At 37.8% G+C, this 20,525-nt stretch overlaps 2 protein-coding genes across 2 annotated transcripts in view; both read left to right on the forward strand.

Annotated features, from left to right (window-relative positions):
* The window catches only part of agbl4 (AGBL carboxypeptidase 4), a 486,475-nt gene that overhangs the window by 344,877 nt on the left and 121,073 nt on the right, over window positions 1-20,525 (forward strand). The window lies entirely within an intron of this gene.
* bend5 (BEN domain containing 5) lies at window positions 5,316-20,208 on the forward strand. The gene is made up of 6 exons (XM_073818791.1): window positions 5,316-5,565; window positions 7,093-7,214; window positions 9,496-9,868; window positions 11,249-11,397; window positions 14,637-14,850; window positions 18,245-20,208. Exons 1-6 carry the CDS (start codon window positions 5,397-5,399, stop codon window positions 18,439-18,441), a joined length of 1,224 nt encoding a protein of 407 aa, XP_073674892.1. The 5' UTR covers window positions 5,316-5,396; the 3' UTR covers window positions 18,442-20,208.

Consider the following 20,525-nt stretch of genomic DNA (forward strand, 5'->3'; position numbering starts at 1 on the left):
CCTCTAGTTATGTGTTATTTTTTATTCATAAGAACAATATGAATTGCACAGGAAGAGGAAATCATGGGGAGAACAGGAGCAGGAAGTGCTGTGAGCCACTATAAATAATCATTATCAGTCACTTTGACAAATTTTCTGTCTGGATCCAGTTTTATCCATCATAAAAACAGTGTAATGTGATTTTTAATTTATTTTTTTTAATCAGTTTTCTGGAAATGGAACCCATGACCTTTAGCATCATGCTCATTTATAGACTTCTTCCTCTGTGAAAGTGTGTAAAAGACAATGCGGTTATGAGATATGGTCTCTTGATTTAACAAACAATTATTCCACTGGACTGGACTGTACTGTACTTGAATCTCCTTCTAGTTTTTCCTCTCTGAATTCTCACATCTTCTGGTCTGTTCAGTGCTCTAAAATTGTGGGGGTTTTTAACCATTTTTCCTTCACTTACAATCTCTGTTGGCACAATTTACTGCATTTCTTTTTCCTCAAGAAGAAAAATTATGTCTTATACTGTCTTTAAAAACTTTTGAAAATGTTAGTTTAATGCAACTTCTGTTCTGGTGATAAACTGTACGACACGTGCAAATAACGTAAGGATGTTAAAAGACATAGTTCACCCAAAAATGAAAATTCTGTCATCATTTACTCACTCTCATGTCCTTCCAAACCTGTCTGCAAAATACAAAAGAAGATATTTTGATTTTTTTTTTTACAGTGGTGGCCAAAATTCTTAGAACACTTGTATTTTCACCAGCTAAAAGTCAGTTATTTCTATCTTTTGCTGAAGTGTGTCAGTCGGAAATATCAGTTTAGATTTCAAAACATTAATTTTGCCATTAATTGTAATCCAGTGAGATTTTTGTTTGCACAAGGAGTCTGACAACAGCCAGTGCTCCACACAGATATCTGATCTCATCATCATCCAGTCTGTCTAATGTGACATGAAGAAACAGAACAAACTGAGACAAACTAAATCCAAAAGAACTGTGGAAACCATCTTAAAAGTTTTAGGCACTTGTGTAAATAATAGTAATGTCATAAACAGATTTCCTTATTATTTAACTTCTATTAATGTGATGTGACCATCCTTTATGTTTTGCCCTAGGTGCACTTGCACATAGTTTTTCAGGTAGCTTTGCAGGTAGGTTTCTTAATTGAATCTGTCTTAGTTTGTTCTGTTTCTTCATGTCAATCCAGATAAAAACTGGATGATGATAAGATCAGATCTCTGTGTGGAGCACTGGCTGTTGTTAGCCTCCTTGTGCAAAAAAAAAAAAAAAACTCACTGGATCATTACTGTTTGGAAATATAAACTAATATTTCCTACTAACACTCTACAGCAAAATATAGAAATAACTCACTTAAAACCATTTAGCTGGTGAAAATACTAGTGTTTTAATCATTTTGGCCATCACTGTATTTATAATGAAAGTCAGCTGTGTTGCTTTGGAGTCCATTGACTTTCATTGTATGAGCAAACTGTTGAAACATTCTTAAGAATGTTTTTGTATTTCACCGAAAAAAGAAAGTCATCCAAGTTTGGAAGAGATGTGAAGTGAGCAAATATGACAGAATTTACATTTTTCGTTGAACGTTCCCTTCAAATAACATTCCAGACCTGTTTGCTGGAAAGTTACTCACAACAGATGGAATTCAGTTATAAAATTCACATTTGATGCATTCTGTCCTGAACTGAAGCCACTTGAACGCATCAGCCAGGGGATCTGGGTAGTCTTATTGGAGCAGACTCTGAGTACAGGACAAGCCAACCATTGAGGGGCAGATTAGATTAAGAATAATCCTTTCGCTGCGCGCTGAGCCTTGCTCTGCAAAGTCCACTCAGTGCATCAGTTACATTGCTCTGCCCAGCAACACGTCACAGGCCCCAGTCCAGCCCAGAGGTCTCCAGCACAGACTGAGATGTTCCTTTTAGTGTCCATATAGCTCATGACACAATCACTGTCATTTAGTGTATGTGGCGTTTAGCAGAATAGATGGGCAGAAAGTACATTCTGTCTGTTGGCCTCACGAATCCCGCAGTCTGTCCTCATCTTCAATACCGCGAGCACGCGTCTTATCCCTGGAGCAAACCTCATCTCTGCACTTTTAGCTCAGGACTTGATGGCAGATCTGACTCAAACAGTGACATAAAATGAAAGGAAATAAATGGAGAGAAAAAAGAAGAAAGGGCAAAGCATCCAAAGTTCTGCATCACTTACTTTTCAATTACGGCAGGCGAAGCAGAACGAATTGTTAGTGCCATTTATTGACTGTGCCTTTCTCGTTATTAAAGTACAAGTGAAGAAATCCGTCCTTTTGTATAACAACCTGCCTGTTTTACAATAACAAAATGTTTCTTCTCTGTCAGATAGCCTTTGTCATTTGGAGAGAAACAAGGAACAGAGAATGGCAGGGCTAGCAAAACAGCACGCTGGCAGAAACACTGATACAGTCGGCTGTGATCCTGAAGAATACCTCTTCCCTCACAGCATTCAGCTGAGACCATTGGTGCAGAACAAAAGTAATGGGTGAATGAATCGATTATGGTAATGATCGGCTGCCTGAAAGATTTTTCTTATGCCGTATAAGAGGGATATGAGAGATATTGAAAATGCATTAACGGAGATGCAGCACTGGATACCCAGAGATGGAAAACCACAGTGTGCTAGCAGGCAGGCATGGGCCTTTTTCATCCTTGACTTGTGATCCTTACACTTACATTGATGTTCCACATAATAGACCACATACAAAACACTATGATGAAAATCCAGTTGGATTCAAAAGGCTGCAACAATGGGTGCATTCATCCCATAGTATTTCCATGTTGGGTCTGTTGAACCAAATTTCTTGAGGACTTGGAATGGATCTGTTTTGAAATATGCTTTTGAACAGCAATTGGCAATTTTATATCTGTCATAATAACACTTAAAAAAACTAATAATAATAATTATTTTATATTCAAAAGTATGGCATGGTTCAATACTAACTATGGTCTGTATTATATTTCTCTAACTACACATCTGATATTACACTTTTTTCTGGACTTTTACTGACAAAAAAATACATTTACAACCCGTTTAGAAGTCTCTTTAAGCAATAGAGGGTATGTCACGGTTTGGTCAGTTACCCAGATACGTGGCCATATTGGAGATACTCGAATGTAAACAATAGCATGGATTGCACAGTTAATGTACTACCAAAGACTATAGAATACCCAAGACATGTCACTCGTGTAGTTTTGAATGGGGAAAAATGCAACGTTCATTATGGCCGCGAAGCCCCGCCTTCTTAGTGAAAGAGCCAATCGTTGATTAGTAAAGTCAGCGCATCACTGCAGCTGCCGTTAGAAGTCCTGGTTGCTATAGAAACGATCGGCGCTCTAAGGCCGCGATCACACCGAACGCGTTTTTGCAGTTGGAGGCGCCTCTTTTGAATGGTTTTCTGTTGGCAGTGAGCGTTCTACGCGCTGCTTATGCGCCCCGGGCGCCTCGCGTTTTCGCCGCCTGCTGCGCCTCGCGTTTTTGCAGGAGCGCTCTGAGCGCCTGAAGTTGAAAAAAAATAAACTCTGAGCGGAAAAACGCCCAACGTCATTCGCGTTCTTTTCCATTGTCCAATCGAATGAATGGAGAGGCGGGCCTTCTGTTGTGATGACGAAAGTTTACCGTTGCTTAAAAAGTCCGGAGACTGCAAGAATTAGAGGAGAAACCTTTGGTGTCTATCGTGGGTAACCCGGAGCTGTATTATTTAGGGTTTCTGCTAATATGACAGTTTACTTAACAGCAAAAAACTAAGATTTTAGAGCGCTCGCGCTATAATCCTTTGATTTGACTGACAGGACAGCTGTTTTGGTTGTTGCTTAGCAACATAAAAAAACCGCAGCACACTGCTCTTTTATTAAAAGTCACCAAAAAAGGCAGTGCTGTGCGCCTTGCGTTTTTAGAACTAAAAGACGCGTTCGGTGTGATCGGGGCCTAAGACGTGCGCTCAGTACTGCGCATGCGCACTGGCTCATTTAGCCGGAAAAATAAGCGTTTTTAAACGCTATTAGAGCACAAGGAACCATATTTATGAGGTAGTTCTTGTTGGATTTCTTTGGAGATTTAAAATATGACATTTAATCCTAAACTTGGTGAATAGTTTTGGAGAATTTGATGTTTCCCCATTCAAAGAGATAGGAGCTGCACTTGCCTGCCCGAGTAGCGTTTCAAAGATGGCCGCCGAGTGACATGACTTGCCTTAAAGGGACTTTGGTACTACTGAATACGTTGTTCTGCTAATTTATGCTGTTTAAACCACAGAAAAAAACATGGAAGCTGCTTAATCATATAGAGATGGACTTAGTAAGCAGGAAAGGGCACAACAGTTTGACAAACTGAAGTTAATAGGCATTAAAGATACATACAAGCAGTATAAATTAAGATATTAGACTAACATTCCACCTACCTGACTGGAAATGATAAGAACAAACATGAATGTTGTCAAGTTTCTTGCCCCGGAAATCCTGGTTCATTTTGTTAAACCACAAATGTGTTTTGTTCCTCAGATAGTTTTTGCACTCTTCTCCTTGATTTGTTATAACTTTTGGCAGCCTATAGTAGCCTACTCCAAATGTTTTTTCCTGTTCTGACCGATTAATACAGTCAAAAACATGACAATATCTGACCATTTTCAGCAGCAATAATCAGCAAAATGTGTGAGTTTCGTTCGGTTCTGTTTACAGTTTAGTTCTGTTTTCGGTTGGACATTGTTTACATTTCAAGTTGAGAAAACACTCTATTCACCCCAGTGCAAAGCATGCTGGGTAACTGGATGCATTACACTTTGATAAATTAATAATTAAATAACAGTTCTAGTCATTAAATTTTATGTTTGTCTGTAAAGTAACTTTAAATTAGAAAATTTAGTTTATATTGAAAACCTGTTTGATACCAGCCATTACTTTTTTGCAATTTAACAGGCTTTTACAACTAAAACAAGAACATAACCTTAATTTACACAACTCCCTCTGTTGTCAGACGTCAATTATTATTAATGATATTATAGTATCCTGTTTATACTATAATGTCACTGCAATGATTATCATCATTATTAATAATAATTTCATTTTCCCTTAATTATTATTATTATTTTTTTAATATATAATTAAGGGCAAAAGATATTTTAGAACCCCCAAATAAACTTCTCACCACATCTGTTTTGATTAGTACAGTCTGTGGCAAGCAGGCTCTGCATTTCCTCAACTGATACGCACCAGCCAGACAGAAGCAGTCGATCGCAGAGGCCTCCCCACTGTCTCCCCCCTCTTTGTGTTTATATGTGTTTTTTAATATCTTTTTTGAGGGAAACTGTCAAGCCCTATCCCAAAGAGCAGGGACCAAAGAGCAAAAATAATGTACGCTTTCGTGCGTTTCTTGGAGGACGACATGTGCTACGCGTTACCTGTGTCAGACGTGAAAGATTTCCAGCCTGTGCACAAAAGAGATTTTGATGATCAGAAGGTGTATGTGGTGCTGAGAGGCGCAGGCCAGCCTGCCAAAGCACACATCCTCGCCCTGGCAGGTGAGTTCTGCTCTTCTTTTCTTATTAACTATAATAATAACCTTCATAAATAACACTAACACGCATGCTACGGTTTATAAACGCTTAACGGATCACCAAAAATGTCATGCAACTTTGATATAAATCATATTTTCCTATTTGCATGTGCATGCAATATTGCCTGTGAAGCATTATATTATATTTACGGCGTAATATGAAAAGTGGTCATCCAAATGATAATTTAAATTTGATATGAGCTGCATAAACATGCTTTAACACGGGGTGTTAAGAAAAGATAAATGATATGATAAATGGATATAGACGGAGAATGTGTCATAGGTTTGATGTCTTCTTGATTGTTCTAGTGTTTTGTAGCTCATCGTGATTGCGGGTTTGTGTAATAGAGAGAGGAAATAGCGTCTGGGCTTGACAAGCACAGCAATCTGAATGTAAACTAAAGAAAAAAGCGTGTAAAAACGTTTGGACAAGTTCGTGAAAGTGGAAACGGAAGATAAGAGGGTTTAAAAGCAAGAGAGGGGCTCAGGATGCTAAGCGATTGTTAGCTTGCTGCTAACGCTTCCTATTTATCCGCGGTGCATAAAAGCTAAATCGCGAATAAAATCACTGTAATACAGTCTTTCTAATCTGATACTGATACGAAAAAGCAGACATGATAACCAGAAAGTTCTGAATTTGAACGGTTTGTTGTTTTTAGCTCAAGCAGCTAGGTTAGGCATCACATTACCTAGCCAGGTAAGGCTTATTTTGTTTTTGCGTTCCTCAAATTTGCTCAAAACCGTACGTCAGCATATTATCCTGTTAAATTATAACCAGCATAACTTGTCAGAGTATTGTGTGTGGTTTAAATCAGTGCTGGTGGCACATCTGTTATCATGTGACACTTCCTGCTTCAGCTTAAGCTATGAAAACCTCCAACCACTTTCACTCCTGCCACTCTTCAACCAGGACTATTTAGATATGTTACTAATTTACATGTGTGGCTCAACCTGGTCTTAACAACCTTGAGCTTGTTAGGAACAGGAGTTTGGAGTCCAGTACAGCTTTTAAATCAGTTTGCTTAACCTTAAGCAGTCTGCAATCTGTTGTGGCCGACCTTGAGGCTCACCTGGCCAGTGTAAAACTTTTAATGCATAGTTAACATTCGAGATCTTAGAATGATGATTGAGGGCATTTTCCACTTGGCATGATAAGGGGATAGGTAGGTACATTTATATGGCCCGTCTTTTCCAAGTGGCCTTGGGTACTTCACACTGCATCACATGCTGACAGCTGTGACGACTCCGCCTGTCAAAATCATATTGATGCTGCACCGTCAACGTCGCTTTGCAAAGTTAAACGCTCCATTAATAGCTTATTGCAACAATAGCTAGTCATCTGTGTCATTACAAGGTTACTGGGAAACTTCCACCAAACTCATATAATGTTTCTCTTTCTGATGTGTCCTTGTTTTAACCATATCATCAATTTCAAGCAAAGAGATGAAATATTATTTGTGTATCTGACTTGTCTCCCCTCCTCTTTTTTTAGAAAGCATTGAGGAATTTGAGCACAGTATTATGCAAAAGAAGATGAAAATACCCAAGATGTCGAACAGGAACACAGTGGAGAATCATTTTGGCGAGGAGAGAATGCCCCTTAGACATAAAAAGGTTGGTATTTGGGTTTTTAAGAAAGTGTTTTTGGATTTGGAAGACTGTAAGACATTTGCAGGCTTTCTGTTACTGGTCTGGATTTGTAGATGGGGAACATGTGGACAGATCAGGAATGGCTCAACAGGGATTTTCTACTGATATTAAGAGTGTTTTATATTCCACAAGCAAAACAAGACAAAATACTAGAACATGTTTTGACGCTTACAGAATTTGTCCTGACATTTCAAACGTTTCAAGCCTGTTTTGTTTAATCTGACAGTTTAAGCTAGATACCAAAAAGGCCATGTGTTTCTCTCATCATTGGGCTTGTTGTGTATTTTTTACTGCCATGACTTCTTAATTGTGCTGTCCATTACGTTTACAACACAGTTTTGTGTGCTCTTGCAGTTCACACCTCAATTACATAGTGTTTAACATAAAATGAGGTTAGTTTTCATTTCACAGAAAATATGAGCCAGTTCAGCTCTGAACTGAATTTTCTTAAACAAGTGTAGCTATTACAGTGACATTTAGGAAATCTTAAAGGATTAGCAATCTTTTGGCCCATAAGTGATTGCTTTTATGCCAGAAATCATTGGGATATTAAGATATATTTTAATTGCATATGGTAAATATTTCAAAACTTAATTTATGATTAGTAATATGCATTGCTGAGAACTTAATTTGGAAAACTTTAAAGACAATTTTCTCAATATTTTAGATTTTTCTGCACACTCAAATTCCAGATTTTCAAATAGTTGTATCTCGGCCAAATATTTCCTATTTTGACAAACCATACATCAATGGAAAGCTTATTTATTCAGCTTTCATGATGTATAAACCTTAATTAAAAAAAACCCTTATGATTTGTTTTGTGGTCCAGGGTCACATTTTTTTTCCATGTGTATTGATACAATTCATCACAATTCATCATTATAGAGCAGTCCAGCTTTTCTAGATCTGATTTATTCCAGCAGTTTTCTTCCAACCATGCTATAAAAGGAAAGTCACACTAGACATTGTGTTCCTCCATTCATACCCATGTGAATGCAAGCATATGAGTAGGATTTTGTGTATTAAAATTTAAGTTTGGCGAGCTCTGCCCTACAAATTTGGATAGTGGAAAGGTTTTGGTCTAAACATCAAAGATTAACCTCGTGACTTAATATTAGAACTTTAAACCATATTAATTTACAGTAAGGAAAGTGGAGTAGATTATTTGTTATTTATAATCTGTAGTAATACATTTAAAAAGATATATGCACAAAAAAAGAGCTACAAGCTTTGCGAGAAGCTGTTTGGAGTCATGTGTCCATGCATTCATCTATGTTAAAGTGGAAATGAACAGTGGTGTTAATTTTCAATAAATGCTTGTTTAGAAGTTTCAAAATGTTTGATTCTTAATACTGTGTTGTTACCTGAATGATCCACATCTGTGTTTTTTTTTTGTGCCTGAGTCCCTTTTTTGTGCTAAACAGTTGAACTGCCTGCTGTTCTTCAGAAAAATCTTTCAGGTTCCACCAATGCTTTGGGTTTTTAGTAGGGATGCACCGATACCAATCGGTCGATAAAGCTTGCGCGTTTTGTCAGTAAAGCCGGTTCTGTAATCAGCGGTAAATGCCATCAGGTGCGTGATTTCACGTTGAGCCATATATACTACACACAGCCGTTGTTTACCGACGAGCTGCGCATAGCAATGTTCATTATCAGTGTGAATGTGCGCAGCTCGTCTGTAAACAACGGCTGTGTGTAGTATATATGGCTCAACGTGAAATCACGCACCTGATGGCATTTACCGCTGATTACAGAACCGGCTTTACTGACAAAACGCGCAAGTTATCGACCGATACATATCGTGCATCCCTAGTTTTTAGCATTTTTATGTATTTGAACTCTTTCCAACAATGATTCTGTGTTTTGAGACCCATCTTTTCACACTGAGGGCATCTGAGGGACTCATATGCAACTATTACAGACTGTTCAAATGCTCACTGATGATTCAGAAGGAAAAATGACAAACAAGGGATTCATGAACAACTATTACTAAACAAAACAAAACAAAAACAGATGTGAATCATTGAGGTAACAAAACAGTATTAAGAATCAAGTGTATGTAAACTTTTGAACAGGGTAATTTTTATGAATTCAACTAATTAAAAACATGCATTTTGAATGATCTCTCTTATTTTGGTAAAATAATTAAGATTTTGCAGATTCTTTTGCAGAACTTTTGACTTCAACTGTAGTATATTATAATATGCAATTTGCACCGTTCAAGATGCTCAATGTTGTGATGCAGGTCCAGTCACAGGAACAGCAGCGGGCCAGTTCCAATTCCTCAAAGAGCCTGGCTGCGGTTGTGGCACGCCTGGAGAGGAACGCTGTCAACTCATGCACTGAGGGAGAGGAGCTGGACAGACTTACAACAGAAGAAGAGGAAGAGCAGGATGAGGCTGTGGTGCCTCGCGTTCTATACGAGGAGCTGGTGCACAGCTACAGGCAGCAGGAAGAGGAAATGAGACGCCTGCAGCAGGAACTGGAGCGCACACGCAGGCAGCTGCTGCAGCAGGCCAAGAAGCTCAAGGAGTATGGCAGTCTGCTGACCGAAGTCAAGGAGCTGCGTGATTTCAATCGACGCCTGCAGGACGTCCTGCTCATGAGGCTTGGCAGCGGTGAGATTTGCTAAATGTATCATACATATCAGCACAGTTGACAAACTAAAGACCTGTTTACACCGATGCTGATGCAACAGTATGCAAATGTAAAATATTTGTACCAAAATTGTTGAACAGATCTGTTTAAATCTAATGTAGAGTTTTAATTGTTCTCTGAAACAAAGAAATTAATTGTTTCTAAGTAGTATCACTTTATATTATAGCAGCTTCAAATATGGCTTATTCAATCAGAATTTATTGTCAAAATTATCATTTTTTTTTTAATAAGGATTTATAGAGCTTTTTTCACTTAATATAAAAGCAGCAGTGGCTAGTCAGCTTTAAGTAGGCAATAGTGAGTGAGGTAATTAATGTCCAATTAAATGAAGACAAGATCTAGGACTTACTGCATGTTCAGACAGAAATTTAAATGTGCTCTTGTGTAATTTTTAGGGCTGTCAGTCAATTAAAATATTCATCATTTGATTAATTTCATAATTATTTAGCATAGCAAGTACTTAATATTCTGCATATCAAGTAATTAATTATGTCATGTAATTATGTTGTTAATCAAATTAATCGCATGCATCAATATTTGCAGAGAAAAGCCTCTAAATGAAGATATTCACACACATTGTATCGTTGTGGATGAAAATATTGAATAGACCTTACAAAAAGTGACTTTAAAAGTCAATATATTGTATTATATTGTCATTTCATATTATTAAACATATCCTACAGTTTACATAAATCCATTTTGCAATCTACTAAAGATGTTTTTGAGGGCTGTTTTCAGCATCTCTATAATTGATTGTACTAAATTAGCATTTTAAATTCGCAGCCTTAATAATTTAACATTTTTAACATTATTGCATTTTCCACATAAGTTTGAGCTGCGGAATAAATCACTCAGATGAAGACTACAGTACAGGCTGCTTAAAGAGGACTTAGTGTCCAGAGCGCTCAGGCCAGTGTCCCGGCCAGCTGCTGCGCCTGTGTGTGTATGTGTGCGTGGGGGGAACAGACTGTGGTCTGGAGTGAGCTGGTGGAGCAGGCTGAAGATTAGACCGGCCAGGGTTCTTTAGGGTCAGATGTGCAGTGCACTGACCGATATTAAATCTCAACAGATACATTAGAGCTTAGTGCGGCCAGCCACCAAGCCAGCTTACTGAGCTAAAATGACCCGGTTGTCTTGAGGCACGGGAGAGCCATGTTTCAGGCAGCGCTCCAAAGGGAGCGAGCCAGGACTTACTGCGGCCACACTGGACTCAATTCAAAACTGTCATTAGAGAGCGGGGAACGTCTGCCGTCAACACTTTCTCAGGATTACACTCATCTTTCTTCTGGTAAATTGTGCTTCGCTGAACGCTGAGCAGTGTTTTGCTTTGCTTCGCACAGAGCCGATGCATGACAATGGCACACAGACAATCAAAGCAGAGGTTGTGGAGCCGATCAGTGAACCACAGGAGGTGTGTCAAGAGGAAGCCAACACTAGCTCCACCCACTCCCCATCCCCGAGAACCGTCTACACCTTCAATGATGGAAAAGTATGTAGTCTTGTGTGTGTTTTTACTGTGTTTTCAATGGCAACTGGTTTAAATCAAAAATTCATAACGTCCAATCTCACTTTAGCAAATAAGCAGCCTATCAATCACCACATATTTAAAATATATATACACTACCATTTCTAGTGTTAGTTCACCCAAAACTTTGTTCATCTTCAGAACACAATTGGATCACGAAACCAGTCTTAAGTAGCATGGGTATATTTGTAGCAGTAGCTAAAAATACTTTCTATGGGTCAAATTTATCGATTTTTTTTTCTTTTATGCCAAAAATCGTTACGATATTAGGTAAAGATCGTATTCCATTAAGATTTTTTGAAAATGTTTTACAGTAAGTGTCAACTTAATTTTTGATTAGTAATATGCATTAATAAGAACTTAATTTTAGACAACTTTAAAGGTGATTTTCTCAGTTTTTTTTGCATTATTAAATTGCAGATTTTTTAAATAGTTGTTTCTACTCTTGGCCAAGTATTGTCCTATCCTAACAAACCATACATCAATGGAAAGTTTTATTCAGCTTTCAGATGATGTATAAATCTCCAATTTCTTCAGTTGACCCATATGACTGGTCGTGTGGTCCATGTTTTTTGAACATTTAGTTTAGTCATAAACTAGTCATATTCTCGTAGCTTCATAACATTAACTTTGAACCACTGATGTCACATGGACTATTTTAACAATGTCCTTACTACTTTTCTTGGCCTCGAACGTGGTACACTAAAAAAAAACAATAAGTAAGATTTACTTAATTTTAAAGTTGAAAATTAGCTAAGCAAATAAGTACATTCAACATGGCCAGTTAGATTTTGATGAGTAATTTCTGCTCAATTATTTTAAGTAAATCTGCAATGCTTAAGTACGTCACTCAGTCATGGTTTATACAATTTACTCAAACAATTAGCACTGGTTCACTTTCAAACATGTAAGCAAGTAGACAGCTTGTTATCCTTTTAAGATAATATGTCCACTCAATATAATTATTAGCCAAATGAACAGAGACCTCAATACTTGGTACACCATACACAATGACGGTAACAATCATTGGATAATGTTTGAGTATGAATAGGCCATTTTGTGTAGAAAAGTAACTCCAGATGTCACAAAACAGTACGTTACTAAACCAAACAACAAAAGCAACCATAAAGCAGTGTAAATACAACTCGAAAATGATTCATGCCCCAGTGCATGATGGGAAAAACGTGAATCGTAACTTTGATATTTCCTTGTAAACATAACAAACTATTCCAAGTAAAATATACTTATAAGCTTAAACTTTAATCTCTACAAAGCTTAAATTAAGTAGTAATATAGAATTTACTCAAATTTTTGCCTGAACTAAATTAATGTAGAAATTACATTTGTTTTTATGTACTACTTACTTCACCACAAAATCACTTAGCAGTGTAGTTACGTTGATGTCTATGCAGGGTCGGAAAACTCTCGGATTTCATCAAAAATAAATAAATTTGTGTTTCAAAGATGAACAAAGGTCTTACGGGTTTGGAAGGACATGAAGGTGAGTAATTGATGACAGAATTTTTGGGTGAAATAACCCTTTCGAGTCGAGTCAGTACATTTTTTTAAAGATGCATTAAGTTGATCAAAAGTGGCAGTTAAGATTTTTAAGAAATCTTAAAGATTTCTATTTCAAATGTATGCTGTTCTTTTAAACATTCTATTCTTCAAAAAGTTTTCAAACTTTTATAAGGTACTCTGTATTTGTTAAATAACAGCAAGTCAGTTGTGATGAGACCTTCCAAAGTTATCAGTGATATTTACTTGAAAGGTGCAGGCATTATTCACGGCTATCATGAGAGAAAAGGGAGTTGGGTCATTAATTCAAAACAGCAGTATTCCACCTACCCATATAACTGTTGTGTAAACAAGACAATTTAGTGATTTTGCTGATGCTCCTCATGCAGTTCAGTGTTTCTTCTAATGTTTTGCAGTGGTTTGGTTTGTCTAATTGACTAGCGAAATCCCTTCTACATCCTTTCCCCCATCAGTCTCAAAGGGCCTTTTAACCAGAACGCTTGCTGTGATTTTGAGCCCTGTTAGCAGACATCGGGTCCGCGTTTTGCGTTCCTCCGCCTGCCTCGCATGACAGGGGGGAATTTGTGTTACATGCTGAAAGGGTTCTCAGTTCAAGCGTGAAGAACAAAAGCAAATTAGGCCCTTACACATACGCACACATATCCGGCATTAATTATTTGTACCACAGGAATTGCCCTGAGTGACAGGTAGCCGTAGAAAAGCAAATCTCCTCTAAGTTAAGAGCAGTGAAAAGCTTGTCTGCTGGACCAGGGCCTAAAGCACATTAGTTGCATTGGGGAAAAGCCACTGGATCTGAGCCTGAAGACTGCTCAGGGTGACAAAGCAGAAGGCATATTACCTCAGCTGTTACTCACCAGCTGCCCATCAATCCACCTGATGGCTTGTTGGGCCGTGTCCTCCACAGTGTGGCTTAAAAGTCAACACTCTGGTCTGGCATCTGTCAAAACACATTACTGCATTTAATGAACCCAGACACCTCGCCAATGAATTTATGTGTGACGCGTCTCTCTTATGTGGCGATCACTACCTAGATCTCGAAGGGTGTGCGGCAGGGTTTTCATATCATTGCGAACCACAAAACACCAGGACCTTCACTGGACAGGTTTCCTGCAGTCATGGAAAATTGGTCAGAAAGGGAGTTCTATAATAAATATATATTTTCTAGTTTTCCTTTGCTCTAAAATATTTCATCAGCTAATTATTACTCTTAAGCAGAGTAAAACTTAGCTTGCAAACATCTGGAAAGGTCATGGAAATTCATAGATTTTTTTGTTTTTAATAATAGGGATCATGCAAAAATCATCTGTCTATATGCTTAGGGCAGTACAAAAAAAAAACTATTTTAATGATTTAGATTCAGATTTTCTTTTAAATGTCAAAACATATTTCAGGATCAGCAAGGTTTATGTAAACTTATGAGCGCAACTGTACAACATGCGAAGCAACCTGCTGTTAACAAACTTGAATCTGAATCACATAGAATGTTGCATTTCATCCTCCATAAGCAGAGCTGTTTAATTCATTGTGAATGGAAAGCTACCATGTCTCAGACACACTTCGGGGAATAGACCACATGGCACTGAAGTGGCAGAACGTGAAAGCAAAATCTTGTCTGTGACAGTGTGTATATGCTGCATATTTGAAGAAGAGCGTGTCTCCTGCAGGTGCACTTGGGTGGAGGGATTTGGGTGGAGGAAGAGAAGTGGCACCAGCTACAGCGGACACAGGGAGACTCGAAATTCACCAAAAACCTGGCGGTGATGATCTGGGGCACAGAAACCTTGAAGAACCGCAGCGTAACTGGCGTCGCTACGAAGAAGAAGAAAGATGCCCTGCCCAAACCACCGCTCTCACCAAGCAAGCTCAAAATTGTTCGAGGTAAGCATGCTATCTTAAGTTTTGTTATTAAAATTAAGATTAGGTTGGGGTTATATTTGTGTTTTTTTACTGATAGAAGTTTGGAGAATTGTTAGCTTTCAAAACCAATAACAGTTTCAATATCACAGTAACAACTATGGTGTGTAATAATGACAAAAAATGTTAATGACATTTTCTGTAATTTTGTCAATAATGGTAATTAGACAATATTTTGCTAAACATGTTATTGTGCTGTTACTTTGGCAAGTTTTTGTCTGACTCTCAAAGCTTTTGATATTCTTCATATTCTGTGCAGTGGTTAGTTTGCAAGAGTAACACAAATTAGGGGAATTCACACCAGTAAATTCTGCTAGTTCACTTGCTTTGGTCTGGACCAAATACAATGTTGATTTGTTTTATTTGGTGTGGTTTGCTTTCACACTGGCCTTTTTATATGTGAACCAGAAATTGTAAACAAAAGCACGTTTGTTAAGGTCGTCCAATCATTGGTTCATCCATTCAAGCGTACCAGAGTTAGTTTGAAACCGAACCAAGACTACTACTTCAGCTGGGTCTCTGCTTTGCAATTACTGAATTTACATCTGCCCAAAAGATCCACACCCAGGGTGAAGACGAACTTGAGTTTGATTCAGTCTAACCAAAGAAGACAGGTGTGAATACACCCTAACATTTTAAATAAGTTTAAATAAATTTTTACCTTTATCCTAACATAATTAAATGTATGGATCATCTTTTGCCAAGTTTGTAAATTTAATAAATAATTTCAAATAGAAAGACACTATAGGGCTATTACAAAAGCATTCATTTTGTTGAAAAAAATAAATAAATAAAAAGTGGAATACTGATATTTGGGGGAAAAGGGAAATGTACTTTAAATATAAACCTAAAATCACCTGTAGATGGTGGCAAATCACTGCATGAGTCATTGAGTCATTCATTCAACCAATTCCTTCAAACCGTTCATTGATTCAGTAACGAAACAACGCTGTGTGTTGCTTAGATGCAAAAGAGTTCTGTTCTGTTCTCCTAACCTAACAAAATTTAGAGGCACGGGCAAAATTTCAGGAGCACCTTCTAATCAATAATCAAAAAATATAATCATTACAAGTTGAAATTTGACTCCTTAAAGTGATTTACAGGAAAATTTAGTTTTTACATTTGTAATAGCATTTTTCTAACTTTATTAAAAGTATGTTTCATGTTTTATTTTTAAAATTATATTTCATAAGTTAAACAGAATATGAACAAGTAGAATTACCAAGTAGAGTTACCAAACAAATCCAGTATGAACAAAATTAATTTGTACTACAGAGGTGGCACAGAAGAACACAAAAGTAGTTTGTAAGTGTATTTTCTTATGTTTAATGAGGCTCAGAGGTCGCATGAGTGCAATCAAATTCATAAATTCATTAATTAATGTTTTAAATATAACATTTGGAATATATAAATATGAAATGCTTTAAATAACTGAAAAGATACTTAAGAAGATAGGACTGCCAGTAGGTGGCATCAAGTCACTGATTTAATTACTGAATTGTTAATTAGTTTGATTCGTTCAAACGGCTGGTTCATTTAGGAATAAAGCAAGGGACTGTCTTTATGAATGGGAAATTGAATCGTTGACTCACTAAATTAATTTACGCATTCATAAACAAAATACAGCTTTGTTTGAATAGAGATGCGCAGCGACTCAGTTGTGACTTGTTTCAAACTATTTTTGACGTTGAAATAGAGCAAAATGAAACAATAGTGTTATAATGTAAGTCCATTAATAATAGCTACTTGTTTATTTAACTGTTGTATTAAATCAATATCTCATTTACAATCTCCCTTAAAAAAATCAATAAAATCTGTCACTCATCAACGAAGCTCTCTGCACTGCACAATGAATCTCTTATTGACACTTAGTTTAATTTGTGAAATATGTCTGTGATACATTACTCAACGTTGCAAAAACAAGAAGAAACCTTTGAAGCTTCCCTCAGCGCAAACACAAATATGCTGATCGGTTCAGTCGCACTTGGTGCTCCTAAATATTTTTTCATAGTCGCACGCAGTAATTTTCAGTCGCAAATGCGAAATGGTCGCGCTGTAGAGCTCTGCGTGGCTTTGTTTGGAACTACTTTCATTGGTGAAATACAGCAAAAACAGGAACTATTGTGTCTAAAATGGAGGTCATTTAATATTAACTGTTTTTGGACTGTTTTATAAAATTATTATATTTGCAATCTTTTTTTTTTTTCTTTTTGTGCGATGTTAACCTTATCAGATGATATAAATATAAAAGCTCTTTATACAGGGGCATATTTTCCCCTATATCTTGAATTTTGGGGGAATTCTAAATGTATTTTAATAGACTAAATCACGCATTAAAAGCATGAACTCTAAATATGAACTCTAACTTTTTTGCAATATACACACTTAAAAATAAAGGTGCTTCACAATGCCATAGAAGAACCTTTTTGTCTAAATGGTTCCATAAAGAACCTTTAACATCTGAAGAACCTTTCTGTTTCACAAAAGGTTCTTTGTCTCAAATAAGGTTCTTCAGATTATAAAAAGGTAAGCAAGAAATGGATCTTTAAAGAACATTTGACTGAATGGTTTTTTTGTGGAATCACAAAAATGGTTCTTCTATGGCAGCGGTTCTCAATTCCAGTCCTCGCGCCCCCCCGCTCTGCACATTTTGCGTGTTTCATGTATCGCTTCCGACGTTTGTTCTATTCCAACGTTACTGCCCTTCGAAGTGGACATCATGGGATATTCCGCCATTATTCATTAGTTCGAAGCGAGCGTATGTGTTCCATTTGAAGGTCATTAAAGCGTGCGAGACGTAAATTTAAAATGCATTTATTTACAGATGCATTTATGTCACACTTCTCTAGTAAGTTTCATCTGTGTGTGAAGACGCTACATGCGGTGGCGTAGCGTAAATATGTGAATGAATGTTTCGAAGTATAGTAAACAGATTTCCCCCGCTTAGGGAGCAGGGAGCAATGAACACTGTGCAGGCAATGTCAATCGGAACACATCCTGCACGGACCTCACTTCTAATGAGCTCGTTATCTGAATCAGGTGTGTTAACTAAGCGATACATGCAAAATATGCAGAGCGGGGGGGCGCGAGGACTGGAATTGAGAACCGCTGTTCTATGGTATCGCTTGAAGAACCTTTTGAAGCAGCTTTATTTTTAAGAGTGTACTCGATAATATCAAAATGCACATTGTTTAAACAACAATTACGATATTCTTGTTGACGATATATATCGCACACCCATAGTAACAACTAATATGGTGTTTAAGACTTAATTTAAATAAGTTCAACTTAAGTATTTTTTAAATGTATGAAAAAACATGACATTACAAGGATTTTTTTGTGTAATATTTCGTTCCAGAGTGTCTGTACGACCGTGTGTCTCAAGAAACAGCCGACAGCGCGGAGATCACCCAGCGATTATCCAAAGTGAACAAATACATCTGCGAAAAGATCATGGATATCAACAAATCTATCAAGAACGAGGAACGGCGAGAGTCCAAGCTTCTCATCCAGCAGACGGTGAAGATGGAAAACTTCCCCTATGACGGTCTGTAGGGGGCGATGAAGTTGTCACCATAGCTCATTCTACTCCTCAAGGACTTCTGGTGGAGAAGGTGCACGTAATCACCGGCGCTGCCAATTGAGATTTCCACTGATGACCTCCCAAGACCTCTCTGTCTTTTACTTGCGTAGACCCTGTTTTACAGCCTGTCTGACAGTTTTACCTCTCTCCGCACTGCCTTAGCATGCTGGTGTGCATTCTGTGAGTGAATGGGGCGGGTTTTTGTAAGCTTTGACGGGGGATCTTGGGGTGGGTCAGATATTATGCCTGATAGACAGGAGCGATCCTTTAAATCGTGTGCGAGATAAAAATGTGTTTGGCACATCAGCTTGTGTTCTGTGTCAGAACATGTCCTAATGTACTAGAGGTTTCCCTTCAGACGATGTCTTCTTGTTTCAGGAGGGTGTTTGCGAGGTGTCATAAATGCTGGCTTAGAGTCTTAAGGGGAGGTAGGTCACTTCACAGGGACCATCTGCTAAAGGTACTTAACATAAAGAGTTGCACTTTTAAACAGGGTCACACCCTGCGTCGTCTTAATGAACGATTGATTTAATTAATCAATCTAGGCCTAATTGCTCCCGTTAATTGCTTTCCTGAGATGACTACTGATGGTCTGTTCGTGTTCTTGAGGGGTGGAGAGGTCGCATGTAGTCAGTAGTGCTAAACAGTTAGCAGTGTGTTTTTGAAGATAAGCCACAAAAAGGTGAACAAATCGTTTTTAAAAGTTAAACTTCTTATGTTCGCTTTAAACTATATACTGCCTTCAAGTCCTGTTGGGAAATTCCTGCAGTTTAGAAGTTGTAATTTCGATGACGTGTTTTTAAGTCATTTACGCTACTGTTCAAAGTTTGGGTTGGTAAGATTTGTTTTTGAAAGTCTTTTTTTGCTTAACAAGGCTGCATTTATTTGATCAAAAATACAGTAAATGCTAGCCTGGAAAAATCCAGACCCTAATCTATTAAGATTAAGGGTCTGGGATCGAGCAATGAAAACTGCCTAACTCGAGGGGCGGCACCAAGCATGCATTTGAAACTCTCACTGCACACAATTGGATAACGCCACGACCAATCACAACAATACACGCTTGGCTACCAGCAGAGCTAAATGATGTTTCATTAACAAAGTTCGGGAGAAGCGCGTAAGATACTTAGCGTAAACATCACAAGAGGAGCCCACTCAAGTCAATCAGCGCCATAGGTTTAAATACAGCTGACTCACCTCAATTCACTCGATGGTTTATCTGTAACTCTCCACCACCCCATCTCATCACTCCGAGTTCTCGCTACTCCTATTGGGGGATATTCTGGGTTCGGGCCACTCCCGAGCTCGGAGCCCTTCACCGGACAGCACACCAAACATGTACTACTATTCTCCGGCTAATTATATGTAAGCGTGAACTCGTGAACTGATAGATTAAACTCTTGCCGTATCCAGTTGGCAAAACAGCATAAACGTCCTTCTTGCAAAGGAACGATTCGAGTTTTCGGTTTTCTGTTCCTCTTTTATATGAAAAGCCAAGTCTAACTCGTTCATTGTAGCATTAAACAACTGGTGTTCATCTGTAGCAACAGCGATCTTTCAAAGTTTACTATATGATTCGGACGTCGCAGCGCTGTCGTCATCAGTTTAGCTCGCCTCTGTCCCGCCTACATCAGATACACCGATTTGATTGGTTCCCACAACTGCTTACGTAATGCAGTAACCTGCATCATTGCTCGATGCCAGAGTGTCTTGCAGAGACAATTCAAATTGTGCTCTCGTGAGACAAGAATGTTGTGAAATATTATTACAATTTAACATTTCTGTGATGGCAAAGCTACATTTTCAACAGCCATTACTCCAATTTTCAATGTCACTTTAACTTTAGAAATCATTATAATGCACTGAATTACTGTTATCAATATTGAAAACAATTGTGATTCTTAATATTTCTGATTTAATTCTTCCTTGCTGAAAAATTAATTTCTTTAAAACAAATCTTACTGACCTTTGAATAGCAGTGTATATTTTAACAATTTGGGGCCAGAAGAAATCCCAGTAATTCAGATACTCTTTTTGAATCTGATTCAGTATTTTA

Source organism: Garra rufa, chromosome 15 (assembly GCF_049309525.1).
Source record: "Garra rufa chromosome 15, GarRuf1.0, whole genome shotgun sequence".
NCBI classification, from domain to species: Eukaryota; Metazoa; Chordata; class Actinopteri; order Cypriniformes; family Cyprinidae; genus Garra; species Garra rufa.